The sequence below is a fragment of the Paramisgurnus dabryanus genome, chromosome 10 (assembly GCF_030506205.2).
Source record: "Paramisgurnus dabryanus chromosome 10, PD_genome_1.1, whole genome shotgun sequence".
Taxonomy (NCBI): Eukaryota; Metazoa; Chordata; class Actinopteri; order Cypriniformes; family Cobitidae; genus Paramisgurnus; species Paramisgurnus dabryanus.
The window spans coordinates 3,324,296-3,344,802 of record NC_133346.1 but is presented as its reverse complement, the minus strand read 5'-3'; the positions used below and the strand labels follow the sequence as shown (position 1 = coordinate 3,344,802).

At 35.7% G+C, this 20,507-nt stretch overlaps 1 protein-coding gene across 2 annotated transcripts; it reads right to left on the bottom strand.

Annotated features, from left to right (window-relative positions):
* Window positions 1-40: 40 nt before the first annotated feature.
* Window positions 41-20,452, bottom strand: LOC135744573 (huntingtin-interacting protein 1-related protein). 2 transcript variants are annotated; one of them, XM_073815995.1, is made up of 34 exons: window positions 20,206-20,452; window positions 18,764-18,827; window positions 18,032-18,174; window positions 17,858-17,914; window positions 17,686-17,766; window positions 17,520-17,596; window positions 17,381-17,442; window positions 16,975-17,115; window positions 16,823-16,880; window positions 16,609-16,684; window positions 16,386-16,520; window positions 16,247-16,296; window positions 14,779-14,851; window positions 14,507-14,690; window positions 14,332-14,420; window positions 14,128-14,244; window positions 13,869-13,976; window positions 10,792-10,986; window positions 10,528-10,671; window positions 10,256-10,450; window positions 8,014-8,164; window positions 6,572-6,658; window positions 6,373-6,480; window positions 5,855-5,991; window positions 5,658-5,768; window positions 3,143-3,201; window positions 3,017-3,047; window positions 2,445-2,507; window positions 2,259-2,359; window positions 2,066-2,171; window positions 1,874-1,997; window positions 1,733-1,794; window positions 757-1,095; window positions 41-667 (listed from the first exon to the last, which is right to left on the bottom strand). In XM_073815995.1, exons 1-34 carry the CDS (start codon window positions 20,317-20,319, stop codon window positions 659-661), a joined length of 3,651 nt encoding a protein of 1,216 aa, XP_073672096.1. In that variant the 5' UTR covers window positions 20,320-20,452; the 3' UTR covers window positions 41-658. The 2 variants fall into 2 exon arrangements, with proteins under 2 accessions (XP_073672096.1, XP_065118875.1); XM_065262803.2 differs by having other exon boundaries at window positions 10,573-10,671.
* Between the last annotated feature and the right edge of the window lie 55 nt (window positions 20,453-20,507).

Genomic DNA, 20,507 nt, shown 5'->3' with positions numbered 1-20,507 from the left:
TCAAATTCACTATCAACAGGACACAGGACAACAGGACAAAATTTAAAAAGAGGAATACAAAAGCTCCAAATATAGAATTACACTCTTAAAGGAACAGTTCACCCAAAAAGGAAAATTATGTCATCATTTACTCACTCCCATGTTGTTATAAGTCTGTATGAGTTTCTTTATTCTGTTGAACACACAAAAAGATATTTTAATAAATGATGTTATGCACACAATTGACGGTGTCCATCAAATTCCATAGTATTTGTTTATCTTACAATAGAAGTCAACAGGTACCATTAACTGTGTGGTTACCATCATTTATCAAAATATCTTTTTTGTGTGTTCAACAGAAAAGAGAAACTCATACAGGTTTAAAACAACATTAGGGTGGGTAAATGATGACAGAATTTTCAATTTAGGGTGAACTATCCCTTTAAAAATGAAAAAAAAACATTGTTGGGTTGTATGGTCTCATAAAAAAAACTTTAACCAACAGATTATAAAATATAAGACAGACATTGTTCTTTTAAGAAACTTTGATTGAAAGGTTCTTTGGGGAATCAAAAATTGTTCTTAAATAGCATTACTACAAAGAACCCTTTCAGCATCTTTATTTTTAGGAGTGTATGTTTCATACTATCTTCTTCTTCATACATCCAGAGCTCAGGGTTCACCTAAACTGTGTGAGAGAACAAAGAAAAAAACATTTAAAATCTAAAACACTGACTCTAGAAATATAAGTCACAGATGGGCAATTTAAATACATACAGCATTCTTAAGAATGTTGCCTGATTTGTGAAAGAACGTCCGTTTAGACCCGGGGTTCTTGAGAGGCTCCGGTCCTTCTGGATCCAGTCTTGCCGGTTCTAACCGGGATGGGTTCAGTCTTAGTGCATCTGAGTTGGTCGGCTCTGGTCCGAAAGCTTCCAAACTGGGCAGTTCCATTGTGGGTGGGTCAGGAAAGACTGTAGGAAGTGAACTGTCAAAATCATTCACTGCATTCCCTGAATCCATTGGAATTCCTTCAATTTCATAGTGCTTCTTCCGGAGTTCTCCCAGACGGATACGCTCATTTGCCAGCTCGTTCTCCAACTGTAACACTTTTACCTACAGTAGAAACAAATATGAGTTGAATTATTTGGGCAATTTCATGCAAATGTCAACCTTATTATGAAAAGTAAAGTTTTTACCCATACTGATATTTCAGATCTCAATGGTTTAAAGTCTCTATTAAAGATTTAATGCTATAATTTTTCATAGTTAAGTAACGTCCATAACGTTTGCTTCTTCCTCATAAATGTGTATACAAAAATTTAAATGAAATAAAAATAAAAAAATGTAATATTTAATTTTCTTTGTAGAGCTGTCCTTTCTTCATTTGTTGGTTATCATTGCTTCTGGTTTTTAAATTTAATTTGTCTTCCAAAAATGTATGTCCCTTTTTTGTCACATCTATAATGCATACAAGTTTTCCTTGTCTAAAATAAAAAACCCATGAATAGACAGGTATTTTTCTGATGTCTGGATTCATCAGGGGTTTACTAAAAATATAAAATAAATGCATGCTCTGTGAATTTATTCTTCAAGTTTTGACTGCAAGTGTCACATGCTTAACGCTTGAATTGCTAATTTTTGTGAAACTTAACATTAATCATAATCATATCCTGACTGTAAATAATGTAAGCAAAACCTTTAACCTTTAATAAGTGTAATAAACATCAGTAAGAGCTTATGTGACACTGACCTGAGACTCCATTTCCTCGGTTTTGAGCTTTATAAGAGATATCCCTGAAAAGTCCATGGAGTCTTCGGAAAAAACAAAATTTACATTTAAAATGTAAAACTTTTTGCAAGATATGAATGTGTGCGTGATCAAGACATTCACCCTTTTCTTCAATCTGCATTTGTCCCGCCTTAGTAGACGTCACTACCACAGCGGCCATGTCGTTCACGTGCCGGGAGGCCTGTTGTAAAGTATTAAGCTTCTTGTTTCCTCGATCTGCCTTGACCTGACGAATTAAACATTGATGTTTAGTTGACTTCATTGCTTACACCTATATGGGTGACGTTGTTGTACCTTTGAGGCGGCGACGAGCTGTGCCGTACTGGCTGCGATTTCATGAGAGCAGACGATCAGTTCTTCATATTTTCCTCCAGCTGTCACAACTTTATCAGCCGAGTCGCTGTGTGAGATGATAAATCACAGTTATATGGAGGACAGGTGGATATTTACACTGATGAACACAATTGAAAGCTGCGGACAGACTCACAGCATCTGTGTAGCGCCCCATCCAACAGCCTTTGAGGCGGAGATGAGTCCCTCCGTCCAGCGGGAGTTTTTAGCATAGAAATCTTTGTCGGAGCCGGCGCCCTAAATAGGAAAAGCACAAGACCGAGTGGATGAATAGATTATAAATATTTACTGTGGTAAAAGTATTATTAGTAATGAATCTTACCCTTCCACTTTCCACAATGTCTTTCTGTAGGTCAGTGGCGGCTGTCACCAACATGTGTATAGCCTATAGACAATGACAATTAAAAGATATGAGATCTGTTGCATTGCATTGATTATATTTAAAGGAACAGTTCACACTAAAATGAAAAACAGCCATCCTAGACTTATTTTATATCCTGGATCTTTTCAGCTTTATAATGCACTGTAAAAAAATGATTTTCAAGAAAAAAAATTCTTAGTATTTTTGTCTTTTTTCAGTAAAAATATCTAAAAATTCTTAAATTAAGATGCTTTTTCCTGATGAGCCAAACAGCCCAAGAAAAGTAGTTTTTAGACAAAAAATATCAAATTTAATTTATTTTGTGCATAAAACAAGCAAGAAAATCTGCCAATGAGGTAAGCAAAAAAAATTGAAATGTTTTCTTAAACACTAAATTCAAGAAAAAAATCAAGAAAAATGTGAAAAATCAAGAATTTTTTTCTTGAAAATAATTTTTTGCAGTGTGGCTAGTGCGTAAAATATGGGTTGATTTTTATTTTGGGGTGAACTACTCTATATGAGGCTAAACTTACCTTCATTAAATCTGAACACGAGCCAAGGATGCTGATAAAAAACAACACAGAAAATGAAGTCTATGCACATAAACTTTACATTTGGTTTGTTATTTGTTGATCTAGGAAGAAATCGAAAGTGCTTACCTTTGATTTACTTCCAGTTTTATTCCAGAACTGTCTTTTCTCGCCTGGCTCAGTATTTCCTGTATTACATACAAAACACTGAAATCATAAGGTCATAGCGAATAACTGCTCTTATCATTTTCACTGAACAGAATGGAAATGAGGTGGACTTTTTGTTGTTTTCACTTGAAAAATATGCACTTTTAAAAATGAAAGGTCTTTAATGCGAATGTTAAGTGGATCTTTGTATGTGGTTCATTAATAAACCTGGGTTCCTCATGTGTCAAAAAAAGTTTATTGATTTAACACTAGCTGCAGGTTATTTTAGCGTTATTATTTTCTAAATGTCGATAAAAAACTATAGCGAAATGCCGCGTTTCCGTTAACCGATATTATGCGAATTTTGTTCTCTGGCATACATGAGCATACACATATTTTTTGTGATATATGGGAGTTTATGCAAAATTGCCGTGTTACCCTTGGCTGCATTTTCAAATCACTGTTTTAATTTGGGCAATTTCTCATTCTGGATTTAAATTGTGAATTATTGCTATTATGTCTGTTGCTCCCCCCTCCCTTTATCTTATTTTAACTATTTATTTTGTATGTCTTTATTATTTTGTTATATTTGAAAAAGAAAAAAGTTTTGGTCACAAAAAAATATTTGGACAATTTGAAGAATAACGGAAACGCAGCTGGTGTTAAGCTGCGTTCACACCAGCTGCAGTAGAGGCATCAAAACGCAAGTGATTTCAATGTTAAAGGAATAGTCTACTCATTTTCAATATTAAAATATGTTTTTACCTTAACTAAGAACTGTTGAATCATCCCTCTATCATCTGTGTGCGTGCACGTAAGCGCTGGAGCGCGCTGCGACGCTACGATAGCATTTAGCTTAGCCCCATTCATTCAATGGTACCACTCAGAGATAAAGTTAGAAGTGACCAAACACATCAACGTTTTTCCTATTTAAGACGAGTAGTTATACGAGCAAGTTTGGTGGTACAAAATAAAACATAGCGCTTTTCTAAGCGGATTTAAAAGAGGAACTATATTGTATGGCGTAATAGCACTTTTGGGAGTACTTCGACTCGGCGCAGTAACACCCTCCCTCTCCCATTATGAGGGTGAGAAGAGGAGCGGACTTTTCAGGCGAGTCGAAGTACTCCCAAAAGTGCTGTTCCGCCATAAAATATAGTTACTCTTTTAAATCCGCTTAGAAAAGCGCTATGTTTTATTTTGTACCACCAAACTTGCTCGTATAACTACTCGTCTTAAATAGGAAAAACGTTGATGTGTTTGGTCACTTCTAACTTTATCTCTAAATGGCAGCATTGAATGAATGGGGCTAAGCTAAATGCTATCGTAGCGTCGCAGCGCACTCCAGCGCTTACGTGCACACACACAGATGATAGAGGGATGATTCAACAGTTCTTAGTTAAGGTGATAACATATTTTAATATTGAAAATGAGTGGACTATTCCTTTATGTCAATGTAAAGATGCGTTGACGCGTGTCTGGAGGTCTCGCGGCACGAATGAGGCGTTTAGCGCAGAGCGATAGACGCGATTCCGTCTAGTTAGTGCAAATGACACAAATTGAACCCTGCCGCAGGAAACTCGCACGTTGAAAAATCTGAACTTTGGCGGGAAACCGTGCCGTGTTAACCAATCAGGAGCTTGCTCTAGTAGTGACAAGATTACAGGAAGCGAGCAGAGTCGCAGAAGCCCCTTCCATTACGCGTTAACTAGAATTTTATGCGCGGCTTTCACGCACGAATGAAGCGAGTACACTCAAAATGTTCAAGCGTTCAACTACGCGTGGTAGACGCGAATTTGACGCCTTTATTCTAAGCGCATTTTGAAGTATCGCATAAGAAACGAGTGATGGAAATGACAAATTTTGAATAAAAATCCCTAAATTTGCACAAAAGTTTTTACGCTCGCTTGAAGTGGTTTTTGACTTAAAAAAAAAAGAGCGAAAAAGAGTTAATCCGAATAAAGGGAGATGGAAATACATTTGCCGAATAAATTTTGAGGTAGGGAACATTAAATCCACGTGATTGATCGTGTAGCTGTATCAGCTGATGTTGTTTTTCCCATATATGGGGGTTGACGTCGTCACAATGCCCTTGCTGCTGGTACCTGCATCAAACCTCTGCATTCCTTCTTCTGTGCACAGCATTCAGTTTAGGAAATTACAAGCTTCACTGCTTATTACTTGCCAAATCGTAACTAAATGCAGTCCTGTATCCATTTTCTAAGCGTGCCTTGATTAATTTACTATTGGTTACCAATACCACAGTCATTCGTTTGAACAACTTGATGGAAACGCACCTAATTTGCATTTCTTTGTTTTTCCTTTTTGCGAATTTTGAAAAGATTTACTTCATGTTTCGATGGAAATCCAGTTATGGATAGTTTTCTAACTATCTCCTAACAAGGAGACGTTAATGTCAAAAAGTCTCCTATGGTATCAGACCAAAAAGCCTTTTTTCATTAGAGAAAAAAAAAACATGAATCATGGTTTGACTTACATCCATCCTCAGCACAGCCTCTTCGATAGCAGAGGAAGTCGCCGCCATTTCCTTGTCCACCATATCTGCGAGCTCTTCCTTCCGTACATCTGCACCTCTGGGCCGGAGGTCCTGTAAGATGGAGGAAAGGTAAGGTCACAATCACCCAACATTTACACGCATCTATGAGAACATCAGTCATCTCTTGTCCGACACACCTGGCCTTGGTTGAGGATGCGCTGGACCACGTGTCGGACAGCAGTGGGATCTGCTCTAGGAAGAGTGGCCTTCAACTTGAGTTCCTTAAGGAACTGGAGGCAGTGGGTTGCACAATCCCTGCAGTTATCTGTCAAACCTACAGACAAATGTTCAGAGAAATGAGCTGAAGTACAACCACGTTTGCCCAACAAAACATCTCACAGCAGCTCCAGCTGGTTTGTTGCTGGTCCAAACAAAGATGGTTTACCACATCAAAACCTTATCAACCATCTAAGTTCAGCGTGGACCAGCTAATGATTGTAAATGACCAGTTTGGATCAGCTAGAAACTGACTATGCAAAGCTGGTATTAGCTGGACTTTGGTTTCTTTAACCCCCATAGAAACTTTCTGTTTAGCACTATAGATGTTACTTTTACTCATCATTAAAGAAATAAAAATTAAACCTTAAACCTCAATTGAAATTTAATGTACATTAAATGTATTTTGACAAAAAAAAAAAAAGATTACGGCTCTTACGGTCTGCTTGGTCCGTCGGTGCCGAATGGGCAGCGCCCGCTCCATTAACAATAGTGTCAGCGATGAGGTGAGAAAACTGAGTGACCGACCTCAACATACCACTGGCATCTGAGAGGAGAGAGAGAAATGACATTAGCTGTCTGTACCTTACATTACCCATCAATAACAAATGACACTATTGAGCATCCTCAAACCTTACCATCCATGTTCCTCAAATATCCCGCATGACTCCGCTGCATCTTATCAATAGACGCCAATGTCAATTCAGCCCGATTGATCAAATAATCTGTGGATGGGTGGAAAAAGATTATTGATATATACAGAAGATCAACTCATATTTATTTATATAGCGCTTTTTTCAATGTTGCATTGTTTTAAAGCAGCTTTATGAAGAAAGAAGAAAAATATGAATCACAGAAAATGGGAAAATTATTTAATATATTGTAGTAGAATTTACTGTATTATTGCAAATTGTATTGTTCAATTAAATTTTATTTTATTCATATAGCACTTTTCACAATTGTTCAATTGTTCCAAAGGAGCTTTACATGAATAAAAACAGGAGAAAAATTAAAAATCATAGGAAAGCAAAGTACAGCGGCTAAGATTAAACCGTACTAGTGAACGAAATAAAAATTATTGTCCCCATAAATAGATTACAATCTAATAAGGGCGAAACTTATTTATTCGACTATCAAATAAATTAATTTGTGACCCTGGAACACAAAAGCAGTCATAAGTCCCACAGGTATATTTGTAGCAATAGCAATTATCGATTTATTCCAAAAATTATTATATTAAGTAAAGATCATGTTCCATGAAGATATTTAGTAAATTTCCTACCGTAAATATATAAAAAATTTATTTACCATTAGTATTATGTGTATTATTACTTCATTTGGACAACTTTAAAGGAGATTTAGATTTTTTGCACCATTAAATTCCAGATTATCAATAAAATATTATTATAACCTAACAAACTATACATCAAAGGAAAGCTCATTATTAATCGTTCAGGTGACGTATTTTTTGTAGTCCAGGTTCACATATGATAAATAACACACTGCAAAAATTATTTTCAAGAAAACATTTTCTAAGTATTTTCAGTAAAACAAGCAAACAATTCTGCCAATGGGGTAAGCAAAAAAATCGTAATTTTTTTCTTAAACACTAAATTCAAGAAAAATTTGCTTACCCCATTGGCAGATTTTTTTTGCTTGTTTTATGCACAATATCACTTAAATTTAATATTTTTGGTCTAAAAACTAGACTTATTTTCTTGGGTCGTTTTTCTCATCAAGAAAAAGCATCTTCATTTAAGAATTTTTTGATATTTTACTAAAACAAGACAAACATACTAAGAATTTTTTTGCAGCGTATAAAAGTAAGAGTTTGACATGTCACCTCATGGTATTTTTGCAAATTCTTTACGTATAAAAAAATTATAGCAACATGCATCATGTGAAGTGCACCCAGCAACTTACAAAACACTTACCCACAAAACTGAAATAGTGACGTCTTTAAGACAGCCGGACCATTACAAGAAAAAAACTACATTAACAAAATGTACAAAACGTTAAACTGGCTAATGTTAGCAGTCTCCCAGGAACCAAAGCTCAACTCATGTGAGGAATAACATACCTGGCGTGCTGATGCAGCGCACGTGCAGCGGATCGTCCACTTTGGCCACGGCGTCCAATACGATTCCCTCTGCTTCCACCACAGCGCACTGCAACATGCTGAACTGCTCGTCCTGCAACCTCTGCTGTAACACTCCTGAGTCCTGACTCAACTATAAAGACAAAAATACACAAACACTGAATACATGGATTAAAGTGAAAAAAATTCTTCTGACTGAAATTTTTTTCAGGCCAAGTCATATTTCTTTAACCAAAACTTAATGTAGGCGAGACCAATAGCATTTTAAGGGTGTATTTTTTGCCATTAATTCCATTATAAAGTCGCCTGTGGCATATATAGGTGGCTGTAGTTTGCATGGCATTTAAGATGAAGGCGAAACAGCTAAATAACTCACTATATAAAAAGAAAACATGAATATCACCACCTTTAATGAATCTTTTATTAATTATTTATTAATTGTAAATGTATTTATTTTAGCATTTACTAATAATTTTTTTAATCAAAGTTGAAACTGTTATCATTAGTGAATGCACCATGAACCACCATCAATTACTGTAATGACATAAACAAGAATTAATAAATGCTTATATATTCTATATTTTTCATTGTTTTTTCAAGTTATATAATGCATTTACTAATGTGAACAAATACAACTTTTTCATATCATATTATTCAGTACACATAAACGAATAATCCAGGGTCTGTTCTGTTCACACAACAGCTTACAGTAACGTTATGTATGAATATAAACCCTGAACGTGTAACTCGTGTTAAACTAGTGTACAATTCGCACAGGATGCCTGTAACCATAGTGACAGTTGTTAATTGATGACTGTACCTTTATCAACAAATTATTATGTTACAATAGAGGCAGCGCTGATGTGCTATTTTATGCGCAATGGTTCTGCTGTTTACTTTCTCCTAAGACCTAAATGGTTGTGTTTATATGAGGATACTTGCAAAGACGGGATTTTTGACGCATATTTGTATTTAAGCCCAATAAAGTGGCAAAAATACTCACAAGCTCAATGAAGCGAATGCGCGGCTTACGTGTTCAGCTCTGACACAGAAACAGCGAACGCATTTAACGTTAACACTGTTGTTTGTGTTTGTATGGCTTAATATCACTTGTTTATAAACTGCAGCGCTTAAATATATGTACAAATGTTACGTTTTTTGAGACCACACGCAAATGAAACTGCAAGAACCGACAGGTGGATGACATCAAAGTGCCGCGAGACCATTTCGGAAGCAGTCTCCTCTTATGATTCCTGAAAAAGCTCTCACAGGATGTGGATGTCATCTGCCTCTTGGTTCTTGTGGCGCCACATGAAGTTTACCCACAAGTTTAACAAACCCGTTGTATCAGCAACTGGCCTGATGAGCATAGCAGTCAAAAACGGGACGCGGGTGATCACGTACGTGAGAAATCATTTACCCCCAAAATACAGGACCCCTAATCGCAAAGACACGTAAATTACCTGGCGGTTTGGTTTTCTTATCCCACGAACTGAAAGGCTTGCCAATCTTCATCATTTCGCTAAGCCAAGTCGATCTCCATTGGTCTTTTACACCTTTATCAATCGCCAAAACATCGGAGCCTTTCTGCATTACAAGTTTGTCCATGCTAGCTGAAATAAAGTTTTACCTCAGCTTAACGTGATACAGCCAGAAAACCCGGAGTGGATCCGGTGCATAGTGATTACAGAACGCTTACAGTGGAGAGAGGAACGTGATTTGGCTCCACTCCAGGCTTTGATCACATCCAACTTTAAAAAACACGTCGATACACGTCGTCTTTATTAAAAGTGAATTTAATAATTTTGCAATTGACGGAAATCCGTCTAGCGACGGAAAACTTTAATCCATGTGAATATGACTTAAATAACAGGAACGGCATATGCACCATCTAAATTCACATACTGTGCATACCAGCCTGATCTCACGAATTTCCGTGGGATAGTCACGGAATTTTTTGCTCATTTTTCGTGGCATTCTCACGGATCCCCACATTTTTCCGTGGCCCTGCTACGGACTGTCTTTTTCCGTGGCATTCTCACATAGTAATGCAAACACCAAATCTAACCCTAAACCGAAAAAAAAAATCGCGTGACTATCCCACCGAACTTTGTGAGATCAGGTTGGTGCATACTATATAATATGCATTTTCAATCTAGTGGCCATAGTAGAAAAGATTTCTGTTTGTTAAATCATCCAGTTCATTGCGACAATGGTTTCTGACCTTTGCCTGCATTTGGCTGTGTAGCGTCGCCATCTCTCTTTGACTTCGATCTCTCTCGTGAAGAAGTGTGGCCTGGTGGAGCTGTGCGGCCTGACGTAGCGTTGTGATTTCAGCTTCTTGTTCCTTCACTGAACGCAGAAGAACATCTTTCTCTGCCTGCAGACCCACCAACACGCTACTCAGCTGATCTCCTGTCTAAAAATAAAGCATAACATACAGTTTAAAATCATAATCATCTGCTTACGTAAATAATTTAAATATAAAGCGAAGACCTGCAGTATATGTGAGGAATTGTGTGGTGAAACAGAGATACTCACAATCCCTTTACTCTGAGCTCGCAACATCTCCACCCGCGTCTCCTCGAGCTCTCGTCTCAGCTTCTCCATCTCCATCTGCTGCTCTTGATCTCGGCATACCTGAGCAGATGCACAAAACAAACGTGAAACCTTTATTCAGGTACCGTACGACTTTGCAAAGGATCTCTGAGCGCATCTTCATATAACTGAGGTTGTGACATCACAGGAAGTTACACTGACCTTTTCCTGTAGTTGGTTTTGCAGCGCTGTTATCTCTCTTTGATGTTTCTCTCTCTCCTGCTCCATGGAGGTTTGGAGGAGCTGGATGGCCTGACGCAGGTTAGCGATTTCAGCCTCCTGTTCTTTAATTTTACGCATCAGAGCCTCTTTCTCAGCCTGCAGACCTACTAACACGCTGCTCAGCTGATCTCCTGCCTATAACATACACAGAACAGAGGAATCCACAAGTAATATTACATAGGGATCGACCGATATGGAATTTTCAGTGCCGATGCCGATTTTTGTTTCATCAGCCTTAGCCAATGACCGATACAGGCTGCCGATTTTCATGAGCTGATATTTGGAACCGATAGTGCTTTTGCTCATCATTAAAATGACACAATAATGATGCCAAATGTCTCAATTTTAAAAAAGTAAAAAACTATATTTAACAAATAGTAAAAACAGGTGAGGGTGCTATGGAACCCTCTTTTGATGTTGTCATGGAAAGGTTGGTTGTGTTTAGTCACATGACCTGCAATCGCTTGCAGCTTCCAGCACCAGTCTGTAAATAACGGCGGGAAAAAAATCGGCGAACACGGCAGCCACATATCGGCCGATGCCGATACACATAAAACTTGCAAATATCGGCCCGATATATCGGTCTATCACTAATACCGTTTCTCTAGATTTTAATCTACTTTTAACTCGCATATATACAGAAAAACTAGGGATGCACTGATACAAATTTTCTGTGCCAATACCAATATTCGATTACTTAGAATGACATCTACCGATACTGATAGATACAGATAGTTTTGATTTGTACTCCTTGTTTATCAATTGATATATTGTTTATCTTGAATAAAAATATATACATATTTTTGAATGCCAATTAATTGTGGCCATATTACGGCCGCAGAAAAAATTTAGACCACTCCAGTTTTGACTTTAATCATCATTTTTAGATGTGACCATTTCAATCCAGTGTCTGCTGAATTTCAACAAAAGCAAACTTTGGGAAATGTCACCCAACAGCAAATGTAAAAGACTAAGAACATGACAATACCCATGAAAGTTGGGACTAAAAATCAATAAGGAATTTTTTAAATGTCAAAACATTAGTATTTTGTTGTTGAAAAAAAAATATGAACTTGTTTTCTCTTCAGTATTGAAGACACTGCATTTACTGCATTTACATTTTCAGTAAATAAATGCAAATAAAAACATTATTTTTTTATTAAGAATTTGGCAGAAACGTTGTCTGTAGTTGACAGAATGAAACTAAATTATCATTTTACTTAAACACATATATCTATAAATAGTAAATCTAGTAAACTTTTTTCTGTGGCTGTATATGCACAGTGATGCATATTTCTTAAAGTCCCCCTAAAATCAAAATTGACGTTTTTGGCTTTTAGTATGAATAGTTTTGCCTTGACAAAATTCCTTCTTAGAAGATGTAAGCATTTAAAAGTCAATGGTTTTCTTCGTAAGTATTTTTTCTTAAATTTAAATTGTTAAATTAAGATGCATTTTCATAATAGGCAAAATGAGCTAAGAAAAAAAGTCTAATTTTTAGATACAAAATATACAATTTAAGTGAATTTGTGCTTAAAACAAGCAAAAAAATCTGCCAATGGGGTAAGAACATTTTTCTTACATTTTTATTGAATTACACTGCAAAAAAATGATTTAAAATTATTATTTTTTTTTTTGTATTTTTGTCTTGTTTTAAGTGCAAATATCTAAAAAATTCTTAAATTAAGATGCTTTTTCTTGATGAGAAAAACAACCCAAGAAAAAAAGTCTAGTTTTTTAACCAAATTGATTTAAGTGATATTAAAATGCAGAAAAAAGCAGAAAAATCTGCCAATGGGGTAAGCAAATTTTTCTTGAATTTTTCTTGAATGATGTGTTTAAAAAAAATTTCAAGACTTTTTTGCTTACCCCATTGACAGATTTTTTTGCTTGTTTTGTGCATTTTAATATCACTTAAATTATATTTTTGGGTCTAAGTGATATTAAAATGCATAAAACAAGCAGAAAAATCTGCCAATGGGGTAAGCAAATTTTTCTTGAATTTTTCTTTAATTTTGTGTTTAAAAAAAATTTCAAGATTTTTTGCTTACCCCATTGGCAGATTTTTTTTTGCTTGTTTTATGCATTTTTGCAGTGTAAGTGCTTAAGAAAAAAGTTCAAGATTACGCTGAAAAAATTACTTTCTTACTTAGTATTTATGTCTTGTTTTCAGTACAAATATCTAAAAATTCTTAAATCAAGATGTTTTTTCTTGATGAGCAAAGTTACCCCCAAAAATAAGTCTAGTCTTTAGACAAAATGTATCAAATTTAAGTGAATTTGTGGATAAAACAAGCTAAAAAGTCTGCCAATGAGGTAAGCAAAATTTTCTTGAATTTAGTGTTTAAGAAAAAAGTTTACCTACCCCATTGGCATATTTTTTTGCTTGTTTTAAGCACAAATTTACTTAAATTTGATATTTTTTGTCTTAAAACTAGACTTATTTTCTTGGGTCGTTTTGCTCATCAAGAAAAAGCATCTTGACTTGAGAATTTTTTGATATTTGTTCTTAAAACAAGAAAAAATACTAACTAATGAAATCATTATTTGCAATGTATTTTTTCTTACCCCATCAGCAGATTAATTTGCTGGTTTTTAGCACAAATGCACTTACATTTTATGGGTTTTTTTTCTCTAAAAACTAGACTTATGTGCTTAGGTTATTTTGCTCATCAAAACAATGCATCTTAATTTAAGAATTTTTAGATATTTGTACCGAAAACAAGAAAAGTAAGAAAGTCAGTTGGCAGGGGACTGAATAAGTCATATTCCAGGCTGTGAGATAAACTAAATGCTATTGGCTATTTAAAAAAGGTAAGGAGGAGCCACTCAATATGTCACACCCCCATTTCTTGTTTATATGTGAAAATTGTCGATGCGTCAAACAAAGCTGTGCATTTCAAGCCACTTCAATGGGTCTTTAATAATTTAAGCAAGCATTTTGCTTTGTGACGGTTGTTTTTGTGTGTTAAATATATGGACATCTATTGTCATTCATTGGCCAGACAGACTGTTACCTTCTCCTTGCTTTGCAAAGCATTATGGACCTGGGACATTTCAGCTCTTTCGGTCTGTAACTGAAGCTTCAGACGTTCAATCTCTGCTTTCTGTGCCTCCAGTTGACTCTAAAAAAACAAATGCAAATGTATTTTAGTTAGTGATACATCAGTCAAGACGACATAATGGCGTTTGTGATGATAACTGTGCATGTTGGCTGACTGTAGAGAAATAAAGTAGTGCATGAACTTTCACAAATCAATTGTGATAATGTGTGACCTTAGTGCCGCTTTCCTGTTTCAGCTGCTCGATCTCAGCTGCCATCTGCTGTCGGGCGGTCATGAGCTCTTCTTGAGTCTTCTGAGTGGTGCTCAGCTGCTTCACCGTCTCTGCGTTCTGCAATAAAGTAAAACACAGAAATGACCCCATCATCGTTGTAATAGACGTCTGTCAAGGTCAGTATGAATGGGAACGTCTTTTCACCTTTCGCATGAGATCAGCGTGTCTGCTGACCAGCTCGGCATGTTTCTCCTTGAGTCTGGTGAAATTCATTTGAGCGGTCTGAGCTCTGCCTACAAAACATGAGACATGAAAACACATGATTGGTCATTCAGCGCTTCGTAGGCATGCCATGTTTCAGGGTTTAAAGGTCACTCACTGCCCGCATCATCGACCGTGGCCTGAATGCTGGCTGCGACGGCGGTCTGCGTCCTGAGGGCGTCCATCTCCATGCGCAGACGCTCGTTCTCCACCAGGGCCATCTGCTTATGCGTGCGCTGGTCTTCTAGTTCGGCCTCCAATTTATTCACCTGTGTTTTGAGGTGGACCACGGCACGCTGGGCCTGCAGGAACACACGGCTGGGATTCAACACACGGACCGGGACCAAACATTTTTGTGTGGACAGATATAAACACAAACACAAAACTCGCCTCCACTTTCATCAACTCCAGTTCCGGTTTCACCACCTCAAGCTCTTTTCTGAGCGTGTCGGCTTCTGTCTCCCTAAAAATGATATGAAAAGAAAAAGAAATACCTGTAGTCAAACCTGTAGACATGTAGATGTCATGTTTGCAAATGTTTAAATTCTGCAAACGTAAGAAAAAGTTATTGCTTAGACATAGTTTTTTCATAGTTTGAGAATTGGGATACTTGGGGTTGAGAATCAAAAATTAATTCCAATTCTGGAATCGGATCTTTATTATAAAATGAAAATCTCAATTCCTCCTGCATGCACATTTTAAGATAGCCAAGTTATTTTATTCATGTCATCTGTGAAAACCTGACCTGCGACAATTTACTCAAATTTTTTTATTTCACATACTCTGAATCAAGTGAATAAAACAGTTTTAATGCAAAAATTTGTTAAACTAAGGTTTAACTATGGTATTTGTAGTAAAACCTCAATAATCACAAATGTACAAATGTCTCACTATAGTAACAAAAGTTTAACCATGGTATTTGTAATAACACTATGGTAATACAAATATTAAACAATCAGATTGGTTACTACACTTTTACTGTAATTAAAGGAAGCATTTACCTGTAATTTTCTTGCAAAAAAAACCATTGCTCATAAATATATTATTTTGCATATCAGTCAGCAACAAGAAGGCTAAATGTACATATGTGACCCTGGACCACACGGGTTTACTTGTAGCAATAGGCAACAATACATTGTATGGGTCAAAATTATGATTTTATGCCAGGTTTTTACGATATTAATTAAAGATGATGCTCCATTAAGATATTTTAACCATTCCCTACCATAAATATATAAAAAATGTATTTAACTGTAGTAACATCTATTGCTAAGGACTTCATTTGGACAACTTTAAAGGCGATTTTCTCAATATTAAATTTTTTTTGCACATTCAGATTACAGATTTTCAAACAGTTGAGCAAATATTGTCCTATCCTACAAAAAAAAAAAACATACATCAATGGAAATCTTATTTATACAACTAAAGTATAAATCTCAATTTTCTAAAAGTTTACCCTTATCTAACTTTTGACTTCTTTTGTACCTCATTGGAATTGAAACTGGGAATAAAAAAGAATCAGAATCGATCAGGAATCGATAGACGATAAGCAGAATCGGAATTAATAAAATTCAAACAATTGCTAACCATACAGGAGACTTAATGAAGTTTTCAGGTAAATTTAAAATGAAACAAAGTAATATAATGTGTTACAATTATTGTGTACAAATGTTAATTATATCCATCCTAAAATTGCAGGAGGAGACTTTTATCAAATAATTTAATGAAACATTTGTATGAATTTGTTTGTAGCACATCTTTAAAATGCAGACTTGGCAAATCTGAACACTAAAGAGAAGTCAGACGTGAGATCATCTCATTTTTTTTTTATTCACACAAGAAGGAAATTGTGTGTTACCTTAGCTCTGGTATATCACTTGTAGGTTCATACTGGTTATAACCGTACTGCTGTAGAAACAACAAATAAAATGTTAAGAATGTATCAGCTAATGATATTAAGATCTTCAGCTACAGCTCGATTTTTAAGCCTGATTTACCATTTGGTATGACGGTCCTACATTGAAATCCAGGTGGATTTCAGTATCATCATCATAAGTCGTTCTCTGATTCTGAACCACCACCGGCCTCACGTGATCTGAATAAGCGGCCGCTCGAAGGAAATTTGGAGGCTCCTACAAGCACACACAACATTCATGAGTCTTTAACAAAAAACTGAGTATTTCTGAAATTTTATAATAATTTAAGTGTGTCAAATCTTACACTGGGAAGATCTGGGATTTGAATGATAGATTTGAAGAATTCCATGCCTCTCGCTCGCTCAAAAAACTGTGTCAGACTATAGAGGACAAACATGGACAACAGTATATTTATATATAAGTTTGGATCATAAGTTTATAACACTAAAATAATTATTGGTTATTTGCATTGACCAACATTTTATTATCGGACAATCCTTACAAATAGCACAGAGCACCTGTTAAACTGATCCCGAAATCGTTCCCTGTGTCCCAGCAGAGCGTCCACTGGTATTCCTGTCACACATACAACACAACAGTTGTTGAATTTAGCTAAATGTTTTAATTTATTGACCAGTAAAGACAGCAGCACGTTAAGAGAGCGACTCACGGCTGTGTAGCTTAAACAGGAGTTTGACCAGGAAGTGATAAAGTGGACCGCAGTCCTGAATGACGGGAACCAGCGGTGCCAGACGACATTGACCCACTGCCGTGGTGGAGCTGGTGGAATTAGACTCCATCTGACGAAAGACTGGTATACATAAAGTTAATAACAATAATAAAAAATAAAAAAAATCCCGCTCAAACATGCGTTTTAGTCTGGGACTAGGAAAAGCCCTATCCGGGAAACTGCCCCATATGATTTAAATGTATATCTATACTATTTTTATTTCTTAAAATATAGTTTTTGAAGAAAAGACTTCAAAAACAAACACATTTTGGTTAACTATTAACCTAACACATATGTATAGCTTTCTACAATTTGTTTAAGGTAAAATCTTAGATGTCAAGCTCACCAGTTTCTTGCAATTGTAGTCCGGCCTCCATGTAGTCAAGAACCTCACCCGTCGTGTCAAATCTGCATATATAAAGTGTTTATATATAAATCCTAACCGTGTCATGTAACACAAAAGCATTAAAGAGCGAGGCACTTACACTGTATTGATATCAATGGCGATGGCTTTATCTAAAACTTCTTCTGGAGCTTCAAGGTTTGGTGGGATTTCCAGATGCTGTGAGGCAACAGATTGATTAAAAACCCAGTAAACTCATCTTTTTAAAGGTGCATGCCGAATAAACATGTTGATAAATGTTTACTGACCTTTAAATGGAAGTCGATCTTAATGCAAAGCAGTTTGGCATAAAGTGCAACTATATGTCCATATCTATCATGCAGATTCCCCTAAACAACAAACATTATAAAATACCACATCAACTCATGCAATACACAAGCGCAGAATAACTACAATCAAATGTCTGGTTTACACACTTACCCATAATATTCCCATTTGTCTGATGCTTGTGGTTTGACCTCTGCTGTCCCGCAGTGTCTGAAAAATAGTAAAACTTTAAAGTTTCAAATATGAAAAAAGTGGAGCCTGTCTAAACAGCCGAATTAAAGAAGTCATTGTCTTTAATACTGATGTAATATCAAAGGTGGGACTCACGTTGGGATGGCCGTCTCGAAGCAGTTTATGAACCATGTGGCAGAATTTCCAGCTGAGGATGCCATTACTGGACAACGGCAGACTGATGGCGTGAGACCAAAATGTGACGGCACCGCCTTCCTTATGTGTCCCTAAAATGATCTCTGCACAAATGTTAAGGACATCTATCTAAAGGGTTTAATCTACTGAGGTTGTACCTTCTTAAAGGTGCAGTGTGTAATTTTTAGAAGGATCTCTTGACAGAAATGCACAATAATATACAAAACTATATTATCAGGGGTGTATAAAGACCTCTTTATAATGAACCGTTATGTGTTTATTGCCTTAGAATAAGACGTTTTATCTACATACACAGAGGGTCCCCTTACATGGAAGCCGCCATTTTGTGCAGCCATGTTTCTACAGAAGCCCTTAACGGACAAAGTTTTTTACTAAGTTGTCTCCAACGATGACATGTTTGTCTGGTGGCGGCTACCATAGCTTCTCTGTGTGTTTCAAAAGCAAGAGGTGAGCAGTGGACTGAGCCATTGGTTGCAATTCACAACCTCACCACTAGATGCCACTAAAATTTACACACTGCACCTTTAAGCAAGGGCACAAAAGTAAAAATTCATAATCTTTTGCAGGAATTAAATTTTTAACTTCCCACGCAGATTTTTAACTACCACATAACACAACACTATATCATAATGCAGACATGTTCGTGAAGCATTAATGCCATGTATAGGATACGGCGTCCATATTTCTCTTTGATGGGAGCCTCAGCGGTGGTAATGGACTTACTGATGCATTGAAGCTGTAAAATGAGTGAACAAACAAATAAACAGCAGAACACCATCATTGTGTTGCATAAAAACAAATATTTCATTTTATGCATAAAATAACAAAAGTTATTATGAACTGCAAAAATAATCAGAGATATATTTACTAATGATCAAAATAACTGTGTTGCTTTGTTGATCATATTTCTTAAGTGCAGTGTTGGGTATAACTAGTTACTAAGTAATAAGTTACTGTAATTTAATTACTTTTTTCTTAAAAAAGTAAAGTAAGGGATTACTCATATTTTTCCAGTAATTTAATTACAGTTATTTCTGATATAATTGAACTTAATACTGTGTATGGACTGTAGATCAATGATATATAATACAATAGTAACTTTAACATTAAAATTTGAAGTCTTACATTAAAATGCATGCTTTTTATATATCCTTCTTACTTTAACTTCTTTGGTGAGTTGATAAAAATAATGGTAACACTTTAGTGTAGTTTCCAATTGTCACTATTAACTGGTTGGTTATTAGCATTAATATTACTGAAATGCTGGCTGTTTATTAATACTTAAAAAGCACATATTAATGCCTGATTCTGCATATTAATGCCTTATTCTACATCATGCACAACTCTTACCAATACTTAAACTTACAACTACTTTACTAAGTATAAATAAGCAATAATTAGTAGTATTTTGAGGCAAAAGTAGATAATAGTAAGAATTGTACCCTAAAAAGCATGACCAGAATAATTTATGTACTTTTATATGATTTATTTGAGCCGATCTTTGTATCATTTACTAAATAGGATTTAGAAAGTAATTATTAATAAGTAATTAAATACTTTTTGGAGAAAGTAATTTGTACAGTAATCGAATTACATGACTGAAGATGTAATTAGTAAGTATATATATTTTCTCAATATTTTAACATTTTGTAACCTCATCAGTAAGAGAACTCAAATGTAATAAACGTAATATAATTAATTTTAATAAAAAAGTTATAAAAGTAGTTTCAAACATTCAAACTTTTCCCTTTAGAGAGAGAGAGAGAGAGAGAGAGAGAAAGAGAGAGAGAGAGAGAGATTGACATAACATGGTAAGTTACTGCAAAGGCTTTCAGAAAAAATATCATTTAACAAAAAGCGTGCTGTGAAACCTGTTATTAAATGCTATTAATCAAAAAATGACCATGTTAAGGAGATAATGTATAGTTAGTAAAACGTGAAGCCACGCAGTCTAATAATGATACACAAATAATCACATGACGTCATTTTGCAAAAACTAAAGACAAAACATCTTTTTCTATACACATTAAATATTACGTGAAAATAATCATACATACTGAGGGAAAAGTAACGCGTGTTGGATATTTAAACAGTTGACTGATGTTAAATCTCACCTGTAGTTTGACGAATTGCTCTTTTTCCGCAGCTAAAGCTTTTTCACTTTTGTCCGTCTGTTTCTCGCTTTTTTTCGATTCGCTTTTCTTTGATTCACTTTTCTTTGAAGCCATGATAAACTTCTACTGAACAAATCAAATGTTGAAATGATCCTTTAGTAGAGCGAGTCACACACACGCGTGACGTCAGAGCTACACGCGCGCTCGCGCACAGACACAGGTCATTTTCTTCAGTCCGGTGCATGCACTGTGTAATAAAACATACTTTGATCACTCCAGTTTTGTTTATGTCTTTTTTTATT